General features: G+C 38.0%; 1 protein-coding gene across 1 annotated transcript in view; it reads left to right on the top strand.

Annotated features, from left to right (window-relative positions):
- Positions 1–200: 200 nt before the first annotated feature.
- Positions 201–18,260, top strand: part of map3k15 (mitogen-activated protein kinase kinase kinase 15) — a 47,374-nt gene continuing 29,314 nt past the window's right edge. Inside the window, exons 1-6 of the mRNA XM_062020933.1 lie at positions 201–726; positions 7,963–8,102; positions 8,192–8,215; positions 15,769–15,962; positions 16,038–16,206; positions 16,274–16,380. Coding sequence (XP_061876917.1) covers positions 267–726; positions 7,963–8,102; positions 8,192–8,215; positions 15,769–15,962; positions 16,038–16,206; positions 16,274–16,380 — 1,094 coding nt within the window. The 5' untranslated portion in view covers positions 201–266. The remainder of the gene's footprint in view (positions 727–7,962; positions 8,103–8,191; positions 8,216–15,768; positions 15,963–16,037; positions 16,207–16,273; positions 16,381–18,260) is intronic.

Below are 18,260 nucleotides of genomic sequence, written 5' to 3'. Positions count from 1 at the left end.
ACCATACCGTCTCTGAAAAGTACCGGTCCCGCAAAACATACGAGCAATCATAATGGCTAAAGAGTCAGTGCTATGATTTTCTGATGCCTGAACTTTGAGGAAAAAGTTCAATATTCCATAAAAAAGGGAGGAACGTAATCCCTGCAGCACGGCTATAGCGTGGAGAGGGACTTCCTCCAATTCCGTCCTCTGCAGGGATCTAGTCGCAACCGGTCCGGGCCGAGCGGACCTCCTGGTGCGAGATAATCGGCCCCTGATGTGACTTAATGAGGCGGACATGTCCGGGAACAAACTCAGACGCTCTCCTCTCCGAGGCGACAGGTGTGCGTCAGGTGAGCCCCGGGACGAGGCGGACGAGGCGGTGTCCCAGCAGCAGCAGCAGCAGCGCACTTATAACCGGGGAGCACACCGCCATGGAGCCCAGCCAGAGCGCGCAGGCGGCGGACATGGCAGGCGAGCACTCGGCCGGCATGTGCGTGCTGCTGGAGAGGGACCGGGACAGGGCCGAGCTGTGCAGCCCCAGTCCCCCGGCCAAGCAGCGCTCCTTGCGGGTCGTATACGTGCTGAACGACGGGCTGAAGGCGGTGATGGCCAGCAGCCCGGAGTCCGGGGCGCTGCAGTGCCTCCAGCGGGCTTGTGACGCGGAAAGTGCCCTGCTGACCACCGTCACATTCGGGAGGCTCGACTTCGGAGAGACCTCCGTGTTGGACAGCTTCTACGACGCAGGTTGAGCGCAACTTTTTACTTTAATGTCCAACATTTTTTTTTGCAACTCAGTAAAATGAAAAGCATTGCAACTTCGGAATGTAATGCAAAATAAGCATGCTAGCTGAATAATAATATTTAAAAAATGTTTTTGGAATAGTCTTTTCCTTAACTTAGACTGAGACTTAGACAAACTTTAATCATCCACAAGGGAAATTGTTCCACACAGTAGCTCAGTTACAAAGGATGGAAAGTGTAAGGATGGAAAGGATAATGCAGGTATAAAGTAGACTAAAAATGTACCGTAGTAGCAATATAAAATATAACATATGTAATATTTACATATTACATATACAGTACATATATATATATATATATATATATATATATATATATATATATATATATATATATATATATATATATATATATATATATATATATATATATATATATATATATACTGTATATACATATATATATATATATACATATATATATATATATACTGTATATACATATATATATATATATATATATATATATATATATATATATATATATATATATATACAGTGTATATATATATATACACATACAGTATATACATACAGTATATATATATATGTGTATATACAGTATATATATATATATATATTATATATATATATATGTATATATATATATTTAACTTGGCCAAAATTGTCGCTGCCTCACAAAAAAACAGTGACATATTTGTTCCAAGCGACCCAAAATGTCCTATTGAACGCCGTACTTCTTTACGGATTTCTTCAAATTTTAAGTGCAATCCTTTATGTTAAAATTTGGACAAATCTGTCCACCAGATGGCGCTATGTTTGACCATTCAAAGCATGCAGCAACATTTTCCACGTCGTACTATTTGGAAGGAATGTATGCGTTCGTACTTGAATTTATAGTTTAGTTCGGAGTAAAAAAAATTGCTTTTAAAAGGTTACAAGTAGGGCTGTCAAAAAGAACTAGTTAAACACTGTGATTAATCACAACAAATATTGTATTAATCATTAATATACCGTTAATGTTGTTGTTTTTTAATACTTTTTTTTTTACATTGATTTATGTTGAGCTCCTCAACCTTAACCGTAAATGGTTACCTGAAAGGTGGAGTTTGTATAAAAGTCAATGCATATGCATTCAAAACAAACCCCGACAGAACTTTAGACAATATTTTCACCAGGTTTTGAGCAAATAAATGAAGTACATTCAAGTAAAACATTAAAAAAATGATTGTGTATGACATTCTGACGATAAATTTGCATTATTTGTCAAAATATTGGGGTCTTTTAAGGTTGATTTAAATTATGTAAGCAAGTAATTTTAATTTTTACATTAATTTATGTTGAGCTCCTCTACCTTAACCGTGAATGGTTACCTGAAAGGTGGCGTTTTTATAAAAGTCAATGCATATGCATTCAAAATTTCTCTTCAAAACAAACTACAGACATAACTTTAGATCAAATTTTCACCAGGTTTTAAATTTGCATTGGGGGCGGCATGGCGTAGTGGGTATAGTGGCCGTGCCAGAATCCTGAGAGTTGTAGGTTCGCTACCCGCCTCTTACCATCCAAAATCGCTGCCGTTGTGTCCTTGGGCAGGACACTTCACCCTTGCCCCCGGTGCCGCTCACACCGGAGAATGAATGGTGGGTTCTCACTTTTCTGTGAAGCGCTTTGAGTGTCTAGAAAAGCGCTATATAAATCTGATCCATTATTATTTGTCAAAATATTGGGGTCTTTTTTAGGTTGATTTAAATTATGTAAGTAAGTAATTACTCTTCTTTATTCTTATTTGGAAAGAAAGAGAAAAAAAGATGGATTAGCCTCAGTTTTCTTGAGTTTAAAGGTAACATGACCTTACAAAGCTTCAAGTGAGGTCACATACATAGCTTAGAAGAAAAAAAGGTACTTTAAAAAAAAATGAATGTAATAAATATTCTTCTATAGAATTTAACAAAATAAATCATGTAGAAATTACACAAGAATGTAACATTTAGTAACATGTGATAATAACTTATTGCATGCAAAGTGAGATATGTCAATCCTTTATTGGTTATAATTTCAATGATTGTGGCTTACAGTTTATGAAAACCTTGAAATGAAAATCTCAGAAAATGTGGGGTAACTTTGCATGTAATGAGTTCATATCACATAATTGTTTCACATTTGAAGTTAATTGGTGACCTGAATGACTTGTACGCAATATTCTATTTATTTGAGTTTCACCTGTATAATATAATGACTGAGAGAATCTGGTGGGGTGAAAACATGCAACTTCTCTCTGACTACAATTGAACATTCAGCTACCGAACATTAGGAGAGTGTACTGCAGCAAGTAAATGCAAGCTTTTGACCACAAACTTAGTCGCTGCTTGGTGACATTCGTCTAAAGACAGACGTGAACTGCGGCGAGTATAAATGACAAGCAATTCCAAGGAATTGATACACTGGGAATTTTCGATTCCATCTGCTTACTACGCAGCCAATTTAACATTGACTGGTTGTTCTGCAAACTATGGGGTGCCTTTCTGATATAATGTTGGAAAAACTGATCTCCAAATTAACTCTGACTGAAACACAATTGAAATGTGGGTGGTAGATGAGCCTTTTGTGTGCTTGTTGGTTGCTATATCCCTCTAAGACCAATCAGGAGCGCAGCTGTCTGCGGTTTTATGTGTATATCTGTCTGTGTTTTTTTTTTAAACTTTATTTATCATTATTATTTTTATTAATTGAATCTATTTATTTATTACTTCAATTTACTTGTTCGGGGGCGAAAACAGCATTTGTTGTATTTTTGACAACTCTTGTTTTATTGTATGTGTTTGAAAATGAATGAACAAATATTTAAAAAACAAACAAACATTGGCGCCAAAGGGAGTTCCTCTATTCCTCTCATAAAACCCAATTAAAAAAACATCCAAAAAGCGCCAAAAACACTCCATTTACTTTTTGTGACTTGAATATTAACCAAGTATTAGTGATATTGTTATTATAAGCGCTAACACAGACAAACTATTTATAGCGGCGCTGTGATCACCAGTTTATGCTGCTGATGATGTCATCAGTGGCTAGTGAGCTGCTTCCTCGCCTTGGAGCTCGTGAAAGTTTATTGAAGATCAAAAAATCACGCCTCTCATCTGGAATTTAAAACAACGAGGATGTATTCCAACAAGTTGGTACACTTTGACAGCCAATTTAGACCCTTAAATGGCGAGAACGACACGAAAAGACGCTTGGTTCCAACCCCCTTTTCCTTGCGAGGAATATGAGTCATTCTTCATCTAAATGGAATACAAGAACATCCTAGCAGTTTGCATCCTAATGAGAGCAGACATTGTGCAGTAAGTGATGTTTTATTATGTTTTTTGGTTCTCGTGAAGTCTGCAGTGAGTAATAATCAGTGATGTTGTCGAAGAAAAACGCAAAAGTCGAGATGCGTTTTTGAAATGAATGTGCCGTGTATGCTTTAAATCAGGGGTCCCCAAACTTTTTGACTCCGGGGCCGCATTGGGGTAAAACAATTTGGCTGGGGCCGCGCTATATATATATATATATATATATATATATATATATATATATATATATATATATATATATATATATAATATGTAAATGTGTGTGTGTGTGTGTATATGTATATGTCTATGTATATGTCCATGTATATATATATGTATATGTGTATATATGTATGTATATATATGTATATATATATATATATATATATATATATATATATATATATATATATATATATATATATATATATATATATATATATATATATATATATATATATATATATATATATATATATATATATATGTACATGTGTCTATATGTGTGTGTATGTATATATATACACATACTGTATATATATGCATATATATATATATATATATATATATATATATATATATATATATATATATATATATATATATATATGTACATGTGTCTATATGTGTGTGTATGTATATATATACACATACTGTATATATATGCATATATATATATATATATATATATATATATTCATAGCACATATATATATATATATATATATATATATATATATATATATATATATATATATATATATATATATATATATATATATATATATATATATATTCCTCACACGCACTAATTGACTTAAAGAGCGCACTTGCTGCATGTCACGTTATCGATGGTAAAATGCATTTTTAGACAATATGATTTGCCTAAGTGGCTAGGAGACGGTAGAAAATGGACTAGTAAGGACAAATTTAAAAAAAAAAAATACTATATATATATATTTTTTTAACTTGGGACTTCCTGCGGGCCGGATTTTGGACGCTGGGGGGCCGTATCCGGCCCGCGGGCCGTAGTTTGGGGACCCCTGCTTTAAATGATCAAAATACGTAAATATGAAATGTTATTATAAATGTGCCTGTTACTACATTACTTATATATTTACATCATGTATTTAAAACCTTAATGGAGGTGTTTGGATGTTTTTTAAGGGCTTTATAGGCAGAATAGAGTGACTCCCAGAGGCTTCATTGTAAGCTGACTTTTGATCGCATTAATTTACGATTTAGAATGCATAAAAAATTTAAAAGATATGTATCCTTGTCTTACATGCGTGAATGATTGGTTCCCCTTTTACATCGGCAAAGGAGGAGCTGACGAGAAAGCAGCAGACAGACGGAGAGAAGGGAGGGGACAGGGGGAGGGGACGTGTGCGCGCACTTGAACGAATCTCAGCTGAACGAGAGGTAGCTCTTCTCCTCTGCCGTTTGCTTTGGCATATTTTTCCAGAAAAGCCCGGTCTCAACACAATTAAAACTTCCTCTGATACGAAGTCTGCTTCCTTGATTCTTCGATACTTGTGAGCGCCATTAGTATACTCCTCGCCAATAGTCTTTTTTTTTTTTTTTAAACTCCACAGCGATTCCTTCATTTTCTCCAAGTCCAGGGTGGTCTGTTGTCTTTTCGGGACTCATATTGAGTTTGCAAAATGGACAAAACTTGTCAAAAGACAGAAAAAAGGCTGACGCGCTGAATAGTGACTAGTGATGTAGTGCGCCGCAAGTGACATGGAGGGCTCCGTCTCCCCAAATATGCTGCGCCCTGCTTTTTGCCTGCAGGCGTGACACAAAATGAACGACGCGTTCGCACACAGACGCATATTTGGCTCTATCTAAAAATTTGTGAATCGAGGTTCCACTGTACTAAACACACGTCAATTATTTGCTCAAAACTGTTTTATCTGAAGTCCAGTCCTGGTTTATTTGCCAGCGAACACACCAGTTGGAGTCTCCTCACTCATCTTTGCACTGACGTATGCATTGACAGGCCTCAAATTTTAACTTTTTAAGGTCAAGGCAAGTGTTGCCTTAAATGAGGGCTCATATTTTAGGGCACCAAGGCAAGTTGGAAGGGCACAGAGGCAAACATTATTTTATTTTGAGGCAGGGTCTCCAAAGCATGCATGCATGGGTGTATGTGTTTAACTATATATATAATATTGAAATATGGTACCTGATGGCCATAAGACGGAACTGCACTTTTTGTCCATATAGATAAAAATAGTGTTCATGTATGAGATCTAGGGCTGACAATTATGGCCAAAGTAATAATTAATATTATTGTTATCAATATTGAAATCATGATTACTAATTGTTAGGTAAAGCAGTGTTAACTCTCAGACACAGCAGCTGAAGGACGCTGTATTTATAAAATGAAAGCAACATCAAATAGTTTTTCTCCTTCATTGTATACTTTTAGTATGGGGACAAGTGCGTCTGTCTCCAATATTGTCCACACCTGTCTCCATCTAACAACTCTTAAACACACCTCGGGAAGCGAGGGAAAAATTACGTTAAACCAAGCGCTTGGCTTCGTTTACTCCGAGGGGAAATCTCCGCAGCAAAGTCCGTGTAGCTTGTCCGCCACGATTATCAAGCCAAACGACGCTAGTGCGCATGCGTCTGACTTCATGTTGCCGAAAATGCATTAATAAATGACGGTTTTTCGGTGATCAAAAAATTAGACGGTATTACTAAACTTCTGGAATTTTATCGCAAATTATCATCATACCGTTTACCGTTACATCCCTCGTCCATTAACAAGTAAAAAGTCAAGGGCGGTCACGGCATGTTGGTCAATTTTTGGGGCATTACGGCGAAAGACGAGGGCGGTTGCGGCATTTGCCGTTAGGGGTGTGGGAAAAAAATCGATCCGAATTCGAATCGCGATTCTCACGTTGTGCGATTCAGAATCGATTCTCGTTTTTAAAAAAACTATTTTTTTTTTCCATTAAAAAAAAAAAAATTAATCAATCCAAAAAACAATCCACAGCAATACCATAACAATGCAATCCAATTCCAAAACCAAACCCGACCCAGCAACACTCAGAACAGCAATAAACAGAGCAATTGAGAGGAGACACAAACACGACACAGAACAAACCAAAAGTAGTGAAACAAAAATGAATATTATCAACAACAATATCAATATTAGTTACAATTTCAACATAGTAGTGATTAAAAATCCCTCATTGACATTATCATTAGACATTTATAAATTAAAAAAAAGAACACACACAGTGGCTTACACTTCATCGTATCTCATAAGCTTGACAACACACTGTGTCCAATATTTTCACAAAGATAAAATAAGTCATATTTTTGGTTCATTTAATAGTTAAAACAAATTTACATTATTGCAATCAGTTGATAAAACATTGTCCTTTACAATTATAAAAGCTTTTTTACAAAAATCTACTACTCTGCTTGCATGTCAGCAGACTGGGGTAGATCCTGCTGAAATCCTATGTATTGAATGAATAGAGAATCGTTTTGAATCGGGGAAATATCGTTTTTGAATCGAGAATCGCGTTGAATCTAAAAAAATCGATTTTGAATCGAATCGTGACCCCAAGAATCGATATTGAATCAAATCGTGGGACACCCAAAGATTCGCAGCCCTATTTGCCGTGGTTAAATTCGAGCCCTGCATTGACCTGCTCAATGACCGTATTGTAACCATCCGCGGTTAAGGTAAAGGAGCAAAGTAAATGCGTGATGAATCCATGTTTATACATGATTAATGCAATAGTTTTGTGTGATTACACGCATGCGTCAACTTGTGGGTTGACTCGAGGTTTCAATTGCGATGTTCTTCCTTGGATTTGTATTTTCTCAAGCGTCACACAAACTATGTTGATTCCCTGCAGACATCGCGGTGGTGGACATGAGCGACGTCTTCCGCCAGCCCTCCCTCTTCTACCACCTGGGCGTGCGGGAGAGCTTCGACATGGCCAACAACGTCATCTTGTACCACGACACCGACCCCGACACGGCGCAGTCCCTGAAGGTAAGCGCCGACGATCGGGTATGGCTGCCATCGTTCCTGTTATTTAAGGACCGTGCTGCCAGTCACTCATGTGCTCTGTCTCCTTCCAGGACATGGTCGCTCAGAAAAACACAGTAAGTGTCTCACCGTGTCTATTCTGGGAACACTATTTGTGAAAGGAACACTCCTGAAATAGAACCCTGTCAAAATATTAGCAGCTGTTCTTCCGAGCTAACGATTTGAATGTCGTGTTTGTGGAGTAGGCCGGCCGTCCGCCAGGTTTAGGGTTCCCCTGGGTCCAGTTGCCTCCGGAATACAGAGGTTCTAACAGTAACGTAGGTACCGTGTGCAGCAAAGCATGCTGGGAGGTTGCTTGTTTGCGTTCACTAACAACCACAAAGGAGGAAGTTAAAGTGCAATCAGTGCCTTGTGTAACGTACACAACACAAGATAAGCAAATAATTTGCTGTTACAAGTGTGGTCAAAACACTAATCTCTCATTTTTAAAGATTTGAAATTTTGAACATTTCATAAGTGTTTTTAGTAAGCCCTATTTAGTGTCTGTAGATTTATTGCTACAGACACTACATTTTTATTTACGATGGAGTGTGTCCCCAGGAAGTAGGTATGGGTTAGGGCTGTGAATCTTTGGGTGTCCCATGATTCGATTCAATATTGATTCTTGGGGTCACGATTCGATTCAAAATCGATTTTTTTTTCAATTTAACACGATTCTCGATTCAAAAACAATTTTTCCCGGATTCAAAACGATTCTCTATTCATTCAATACATAGGATTTCAGCAGGATCTACCCCAGTCTGCTGACATGCAAGCAGAGTAGTAGATTTTTGTAAAAAGCTTTTATAATTGTAAAGGACAATGTTTTATCAACTGATTGCAATAATGTAAATTTGTTTTAACTATTAAATGAACCAAAAATATGACTTATTTTATCTTTGTGAAAATATTGGACACAGTGTGTTGTCAAGCTTATGAGATGCATTTTTATAAATGTCTAATGATAATGTCAATGAGGGATTTTTAATCACTGCTATGTTGAAATTGTAACTAATATTGATACTGTTGTTGATAATATTCATTTTTGTTTCACTACTTTTGGTTTGTTCTGTGTCGTGTTTGTGTCTCCTCTCAATTGCTCTGTTTTTTGCAGTTCTGAGTGTTGCTGGGTCGGGTTTGGTTTTGGAATTGGATTGCATTGTTATGGTATTGCTGTGTATTGTTTTGTTGGATTGATTAATTTTAAAAAAAATAAAATAAATCGATTTTTTAAAAATAGAATCGATTCTGAATCGCACAACGTGAGAATCGCGATTCGAATTCGAATCGATTTTTTTCCCACACCCCTAGTATGTGTGTAACATTTTCAAAATTAATTTATTTAAATGAAACTGGTATTATCAGTTCTTGTTAACACAATTTTAGTGATACAAGTATCATTTTCATGGGATAAATATTAAGAAAGTGAAAATGCACTAATTGATGATCAGCCTCTTCAATACGAAGTCATTGGGGCTCCAGATTTTAGGTGTGACCTTTTTGTTGAAAATGTCATAACTCTCTTAATATTTACCCCATTTTAAAAAGGTTGGTATCGTTGGAAACAGAAAAATAGATTTCACAGTGTAGGTATATTTTTAAATGATCAAATTCATCAAATTAGCGTATATAGCGGAAAATCTGAGGAAACAAGATTGGTTCCACAGCGACCAGAAGTCAACCAGTCTAAAAAATCAGTGCGCTAATCCACCAATTTAAAATTAATTTTGCAGACTCACAGATACATGTATAACTTATACTTTAAAAGAAATTCCAATTAACTTTTTACTAAATTTTGTCGGAGCTTTGTGGCGTGAGTAATTGTCCAATCCAAAAAATTTAAATATTCTGGATAAACAAGGATATGTGTTCTACGTCATGATGGGTGTATAGACGAAAACAACGCAAACACAGTTGAACTCTGAAAACAGCGGTCCAGTCACTACTCACGATGGCGCATTCAAACGTGAAACACTCAGAGTGACCACTGCGGAAGGCCAGCCAGCGGCGAATACACACATACCTACAAGAACACTTTTGTGTACTTTTTACATATACACTCTAACTATTGTATAACATACTAAATGTCATACATCACATACAACAAATTAACGTTTAAGAGCGGGGCAGTAGAAAGAGACAAACGTTAGCAATGCTAGCTTAGCTATGTCAGCTAAATACTAACATTACACCTAACAACATCATACTAAGTTAGCTTATTCGCTGGAGAAAACCAAAGTAATCAAACGTACAGCACCTGCAGTCGTGGTCAAAAGTTTACATACACTTGTAAAGAACATAATGTCATGGCTGTCTTTGAGTTTCCAATAATTTCTACAACTCTTATTTTTTTTGTGATAGAGTGATTGGAGCACATACTTGTTGGTCACAAAAAACATTCATGAAGTTTGGTTCTTTTATGAATTTTTTATGGGTCTACTGAAAATGTGACCAAATCTGCTGGGTCAAAAGTATACATACAGCAATGTTAATATTTGGTTACATGTCCCTTGGCAAGTTTCACTGCAATAACGCGCTTTTGGTAGCCATCCACAAGCTTCTGGCAAGCTTCTGGTTGAAGTTTTGACCACTCCTCTTGACAAAATTGGTGCAGTTCAGCTAAATTTGTTGGTTTTCAGACATGGACTTGTTTCTTCAGCATTTTCCACACGTTTTGGAAGGATTTTGGGAAGGCCATTCTCAAACCTTCATTCTAGCCTGACTTAGCCATTCCTTTACCACTTTTGACATGTGTTTGGGGTCATTGTCCTGTTGGAACACCCAACTGCGCCCAAGACCCAACCTCCGGGCTGATGATTTTAGGTTGTCCTGAAGAATTTGGAGGTAATCCTCCTTTTTCATCGTCCCATTTACTTTCTGTAAAGCACCAGTTCCATTGGCAGCAAAACAGGCCCAGAGCATAATACTACCACCACCATGCTTGACGGTAGGAATGGTGTTTAAAGGCCTAACCTTTTCTCTTCCAAACATATTGCTGGATATTGTGGCCAAACAGCTAAATTTTTGTTTCATCTGACCACAAAACTTTCCTCCAGAAGGTCTTATCTTTGTCCATGTGATGTCAGTTGTTCTTTACAACTGTATGTAAACTTTTGACCACGAATGTACATGAATTAGTTGGCTGAGCTCCGAGCTTTATTAAGATGTGTAGCGACAGAACTTCAGAATTGAGTTTTTTTTAATTTTTGCTACAGGCTTCACAGTGCAAATAATTTGCCACTTGACAAAATGTATAAATCATTTTCTTGAAATGTCCCTAGTGTTAAGAGCTATTTACTTATTTTTAGTCATCGACTTTACATCATAATCTTAATTTTAGCATGAATATTTATATTTTGTTTATACTAGATTAAAAATGTTAAAGTTGAGAAAATAACCGTTCAATTAAGATAGTTTGGTTTTCCCCAAATAGAAAATCTTGTTTAAAGATTCTGCTTAGTTTTAGAATTTCAAGTTGAGCAATGATTGTTTTCCGAATAACATTTTTTTTTTTTAATTTATCTTAAAAGTCTGCTAATTTCTAGATATGCAAATCTTAATTTAGTGTGATTTATCAGGCAAAATGAACTAGCTGCATAGATAGATAATTTCACTAGTTTTTAGTATTTTTTTCCAAAACTCCTCCAGTCTTTTGATGTTATATTTGTCAGCTCTTTTTTGCAGTGCTTTGGGACTCATATTCCGGTGGAAAAAAAATCATATTGGTTGTTTTGTTTGTCTCCTGTTATGCAAAATTTAAAGTTGCTAATAATATCTTACCATTCACACTGTGACTCCATTGCAATTTTGCCTGGTCGCAGGTCTGGACTGTCTAACCGGACAATCCAGTTTTCTGAAAGGTAGCACAGCAGCTGTGTGATTGTGACATACTGGAGGAATAACAACAACAACACAAAGTCCCCAGTACTGCACCTCTAACCTCCATAACACTAAGGACCTGATCTACTAAGTGCGAACTATAAAACTGTGCGTACTATTAATGGGCATGTTTTGGGTGATCTGCTAAGACTGTGTGTACAATCAATAACAAGTGCAAAAGTGGTGAGGACCGCCTAATTTAAATGAGTATACTATACTGACTGTCACCATGGAGACACTCATTACCCTCCACATTTATGTTAGCATGCTCTCCAACTTGTGGTGTTTTGCAATGTTGTTGAACATGCAGCACACAAATATATTCAGCATAATAATAATACAATGTAAATAATAATTTACATTGTAGATTGTCACTGAAGGCATCAAAACTATGAATGAACACATGTGGAGTTATGTACTTAACAAAAAAAGGTGAAATAACTGAAAACATGTTTTATATTCTAGTTTCTTCAAAATAGCCACCCTTTGCTCTGATTATTGCTTTGCTCACTCTTGGCATTCTCTTGATGAGCCTTTAAGCACATCTGTGAAGTGAAAACCATTTCAGGTGACTACCTCTTGAAGCTCATCGAGAGAATACCAAGACCGTGCAAAAAAGTAATCAGAGCAAAGGGTGGCTATTTTGAAGAAACTAGAACACAAAACATGTTTTCAGTTATTTCACCTTTTTTTGTTAAAGTACATACCTCCACATGTGTTCATTCATAGTTTTGATACGGCGTAGTGGGTAGAGCAGCCGTGCCAGAAACCTGAGGGTTGCAGGTCTGCTCCCAGCCTTTTGACATCCAAATCGCTGCCGTTGTGTCCTTGGGCAGGACACTTCACCCTTGCCCCCGGTGCCGCTCACACATGAATGAATGATGAATGAATGATAGGTGGCGGTCGGAGGGGCCGTATGCGCAAACTGGCAGCCTCGCTTCCGTCAGTCTACCCCAGGGCAGCTGTGGCTACAAATGTAGCTTACCACCACCAGGTGTGAATGAATGACGGGTTCCCATTTCTCTGTGAGCGCTTTGAGTATCTAATAATAGAAAAGCGCGATATAAAATCTAATCCATTATTATTATTATTATTGATGCCTTCAGTGACAATCTACAATGTAAATAGTCAAGAAAATAAAGAAAATGCATTGAATGGGAAGGTGTGTCCAAACTTTTGGCCTGTACTGTATCTCCAATAGTTGTATGAAAAATAAACCCCATTAAAAATGATACCAGCAGACAATGATGTTTGTTTGTCTCCAAATCGGCCCTTCAATCATTTAATCACAGATGATTTGTGTAATTTCTAACAGAAATATTTTTCCCACGGAAGAGTGTCTTTCTCTATTGTCTGATCATATTGTAGCGATCTTCTCCTTCTGACTGTGATAAGGCCATTTGTGCTAGTTTGCGCACACATTCCAAACACGCTAAAAATAGATGCAAAAAAGCAACCGCAGAATATTTTCAGTCCTGATAAATCACATTGTGAGTGCTAAATGACTATATTTGCATATTGGGGGAGGTCTGATACTGAGCATGTATTCTGCATGTACCTAAAACAGTCACGCTAATTGGACACGAGTTTAGTAGATCAGCTTTGCGGGCTCTATCAGGTTTGCACATGTTTTACGACACTTCAGGGTCTACTCCAGGGGTCCCCGAACTACGGCCCGCGGGCCGGATACGGCGCGCAAGCGTCCAAAATCCGGCCCGCAGGAAGTCCCAAGTTAAACTTTTTAAAAAAAATTTAAATTATATTTTACAATTTGTCCTTTCTAACCCATTTTCTACTGCCTGTTACTCTCGGTGTCTCCTAGCCGCTCAGGCAAATTATATTGTCTAAAAATGCATTTTCCCATCGATAACGTGACATCATTGCGCTCGCGCCGCAGCAAGTGCGCGCTCTTTCAGTCAATTAGTGCGCAAGGAATATGTATATATATATATATACACTACCGTTCAAAAGTTTGGGGTCACCCAAACAATTCTGTGGAATAGCCTTCATTTCTAAGAACAAGAATAGACTGTCGAGTTTCAGATGAAAGTTCTCTTTTTCTAGCCATTTTGAGCGAATAATTGACCCCACAAATGTGATGCTCCAGAAACTCAATCTGCTCAGAGGAAGGTCAGTTTTGTAGCTTCTGTAACGAGTTAAACTGTTTTCAGATGTGTGAACATGATTGCACAAGGGTTTTCTAATCATCAATTAGCCTTCTGAGCCAATGAGCAAACACATTGTACCATTAGAACACTGGAGTGATAGTTGCTGGAAATGGGCCTCTATACACCTATGTAGATATTGCACCAAAAAGCAGACATTTGCAGCTAGAATAGTCATTTACCACATTAGCAATGTATAGAGTGTGTTTCTTTAAAGTTAAGACTAGTTTAAAGTTATCTTCATTGAAAAGTACAGTGCTTTTCCTTCAAAAATAAGGACATTTCAATGTGACCCCAAACTTTTGAACGGTAGTGTATATATTAGGGGTGTAACGGTACACAAAAATTTCGGTTCGGTACGTACCTCGGTTTAGAGGTCACGGTTCGGTTCATTTTCGGTACAGTAAGAAAACAACAAAATATAAATTTTTGGGTTATTTATTTACCAAATTTGTAAACAATGGCTTTATCCTTTTAACATTGGGAACACTATAATAATTATGCCCACGTTAATCAACATTAAACTGCCTTAAGTTGTTGCTCAGATTAAATAAAATGACAAAACTTTTCTTCTACATATAAAAAGTGCAACATTAAACAGTTTCAAGTCAACTTATCATGCTTAATTTATTACAGCATTTGGGAAGCCTGTAGTTGATTTTTATTATGTAAATGTTATATTTTTATCAACATGTGATAGCAGGGACCCTGCCATTCAAAACTAGGCTGCTGCATTACTCATGATTAATGTAACTATAGCTGAAAAAATAGTACAATAGCAATAGGCGAGACTATTCGTCCCTGAACACTATGGAGTTCATGTTGGCTTAATAATGAAGTTACATTATTATATCAACTATCAGCGACATAAACTCTTCATTTAACATAATGTCCTTTTTTGCTGCTTCAACACAGCTCAATCAACACAGAAAAAGGTAAAGTGAAATAACAGACATACAGGGCTTTGCTGTCCGTAACACAAACACACACACACACAGCAAAATGAGCTAACGTTACGCTAAAAGCTAATTAGCCTTCACCTCAAGCCAGGACTGCGAGCGAGCTGAGCTGCCTTTTATATTTCTAGAAGGTCACGGGCTCATAGTGATGTTACTAGTAGTTCACTGGGAGGTGTTTATTATAATTTGGGGAGAGTCCGCTGCCTGATGCTTACCTGCTAAACGCTAAGCACTGACTACATGCGCTCTGAATACGCACTGCTGATTGGCTGTTACCGCTCTGTGTGTAACCAATCAGATGGTTGTGTGGGTGGGACAATGCTGGGTGCTGTGTAGAGGACTGACAGAGACAGAGGCAGAAGGAAGCGGAGGCGGCTACTTAATATGTTCGTGTGGAAACTCGTTCGGTACACCTCCGAACCGAACCCCCGTACCGAAACGGTTCCATACAAATGCACGTACCGTTACACCCCTAATATACATATCTATAAATAAATATACATATACAGCCCGGCCCCCGGCCAAATTTTTTAACCCAATGCGGCCCCCCCGAGTCAAAAAGTTTGGGCACCCCTGGTCTACTCTATTGTAAAAAAAAATAAATAATAACTACCCGTCCGTCTCCAGGCCTCCAGCGGCAACTACTACTTCATCCCCTACATCGTCACCCCCAACCATGAGTACACGTGCTGCGAGAGCGACGCCCAGCGAAGGGCCAGCGAGTACATGCAGCCCAGCTGGGACAACCTCCTGGGTCCTCTGTGCGTGCCCCTGATGGACCGCTTCACCAGCCTGCTGAAGGACATCCATGTCACGTCCTGGTCAGACAAAAGCCCATTGAAAGAGAGACACCAGACACACCTCATACCTTCCCCTTGTCCCCCCCCACCCCCCAGTGCCTCCTTCAAGGACACCCTGCTGAACGACATCAGGAAGGCCAGGGAGAAGTATCAGGGCGAGGAGCTGGCGAAGGAGCTCTCCCGTATTAAGCTGCGCATCGACAACACAGAGGTCCTCACGCAGGACATCGTCATGAACCTGCTCTTCTCGTACAGAGACATCCAGGTGGGCTCCTGTCCGTATAGAAAGCGACCCATGCATGAGTTGACTTTAACGTCATTTGGCCCACCAGGACTACGATGCCATGGTGAAACTGGTGCAGACCTTGGAGATGCTGCCTACTTGTGACCTGGCAACCCAGCCCATGATCCAGTTCCACTACGCCTTTGCGCTAAACAGGTAACGGTCCACAGTAGGGTCGTCCTACTGTGGACCGTTAAATTAATTGGGCTGACGGTAGAGATTTTAATACTATCGCCATATCGTGATGATGCATTTTGATGACACTTTCTAGCTGTGTCCCGCTAATTTGACAGCAACAAGCCAACAAGGAGAGTCCTTGCTAGCTAATCCTCGCCAAAATAAACAAAGTTACTGACATTATCACTGGAGGACGAAGAATAGCTAAAAAAGTCATGCTAAACTAGAGCTCTTGGATGTAAAAGGAGTGGGCGGAGCGATACAAATATAGACAGTAATGATAGTGTAAGTCAATACTACAGTGATTACATCGATATCTTTTATGAACACAATAATTAATAATTTTTTTGTCATTTTTGTTGTTGTTTACAAACTCAGGAAATATGTTCCTGACTTAAAAAGGAACTGCGCTTTTTTGGAATTTTGCCCAGCATTCACAATTCCCTTTTTTATGCATTCTAATTCGTAAAATACGGCAAGTACTAGGTGGCTAACAATGTAGCATTACTCAATTGTGCCCATAAAGCCATATAAAAAAAACTCCAACAATACTTCATTTACATCTCGTGACCTGAATATTAACCAGGTATTAGTGATATTGTCGTTATAAGGGCTAATGCTGAGGAACTACTTTTAGAGAGCCAACTAGCTTATGCTGCTATATTGACATACTGAGCCACTACTGCTGCATCACCTCTGAGTTGATGAAAATAAATTTTAGACTATAAATCATACCTCTCACCTGGATAGTAGAAGGAAGTGGACATAAACCGAGAAATTGGTCAACTTGATCACCCTTGCCCGTATGTGGGCTCTGTACCGAGGATGTCGTTGTGGCTTGTACAGCCCTTTGAGACACTTGTGATTTAGGGCTATATAAATAAACATTGATTGATTGATTGAACTTTGACATCTAACTTAGACCCGGAGATGTCGAGAAAGACACGAAAAAACGCTCGTTTGAGGCACTTTTTTTTTTTTTTTTTTAACCTGCGTGAGATGATGATTAACGGGAAGATATAAACATCCCATCAGTCGGCATTCCAGTGAGGGCAGACATTGTACAGTAAGGGATTTTTTAATTATGTTTATAGTTTGTATTTCTTGTTTAGCACTTAGCAATACTGCTAATGATGCTTAGTGTTTCATTAAAGCTGGTTTGGTTTAGGACACAGCTTCTAAAACTTGTAGATCATCCTCCTTACATCCAGGCTAAAAAATTTAAGTTTCTGGATCATCATTTGTTTTAATGTAATCTTTGTTGGCTCTCACAATGTCTGCTATGATTAGTAGTGTTGTTGTAGTTTAAGGGAAAAGCGAAAGTTGTGATGCGTCTAAAATGTATACAACGTCATATGCTCAAAATGAGCAAAATACGTAATTGTTACTACATTACATACACTACCGTTCAAAAGTTTGGGGTCACATTGAAATGTCCTTATTTTTGAAGGAACAGCACTGTACTTTTCAATGAAGATAACTTTAAACTAGTCTTAACTTTAAAGAAATACACTCTATACATTGCTAATGTGGTAAATGACTATTCTAGCTGCAAATGTCTGGTTTTTGGTGCAATATCTACATAGGTGTATAGAGGCCCATTTCCAGCGACTATCACTCCAGTGTTCTAATGGTACAATGTGTTTGCTCATTGGCTCAGAAGGCTAATTTATGATTAGAAAACCCTTGTGCAATCATGTTCACACATCTGAAAACAGTTTAGCTCGTTACAGAAGTTACAAAACTGACCTTCCTTTGAGCAGATTGAGTTTCTGGAGCATCACATTTGTGGGGTCAATTAAACGCTCAAAATGGCCAGAAAAAGAGAACTTTCATCTGAAACTCGACAGTCTATTCTT

The sequence above is a fragment of the Entelurus aequoreus genome, linkage group LG15, assembly GCF_033978785.1.
Source record: "Entelurus aequoreus isolate RoL-2023_Sb linkage group LG15, RoL_Eaeq_v1.1, whole genome shotgun sequence".
NCBI classification, from domain to species: domain Eukaryota; kingdom Metazoa; phylum Chordata; class Actinopteri; order Syngnathiformes; family Syngnathidae; genus Entelurus; species Entelurus aequoreus.
Note: the sequence above shows the minus strand (reverse complement) of the source record. Positions and strands in the feature narration are given on the sequence as shown.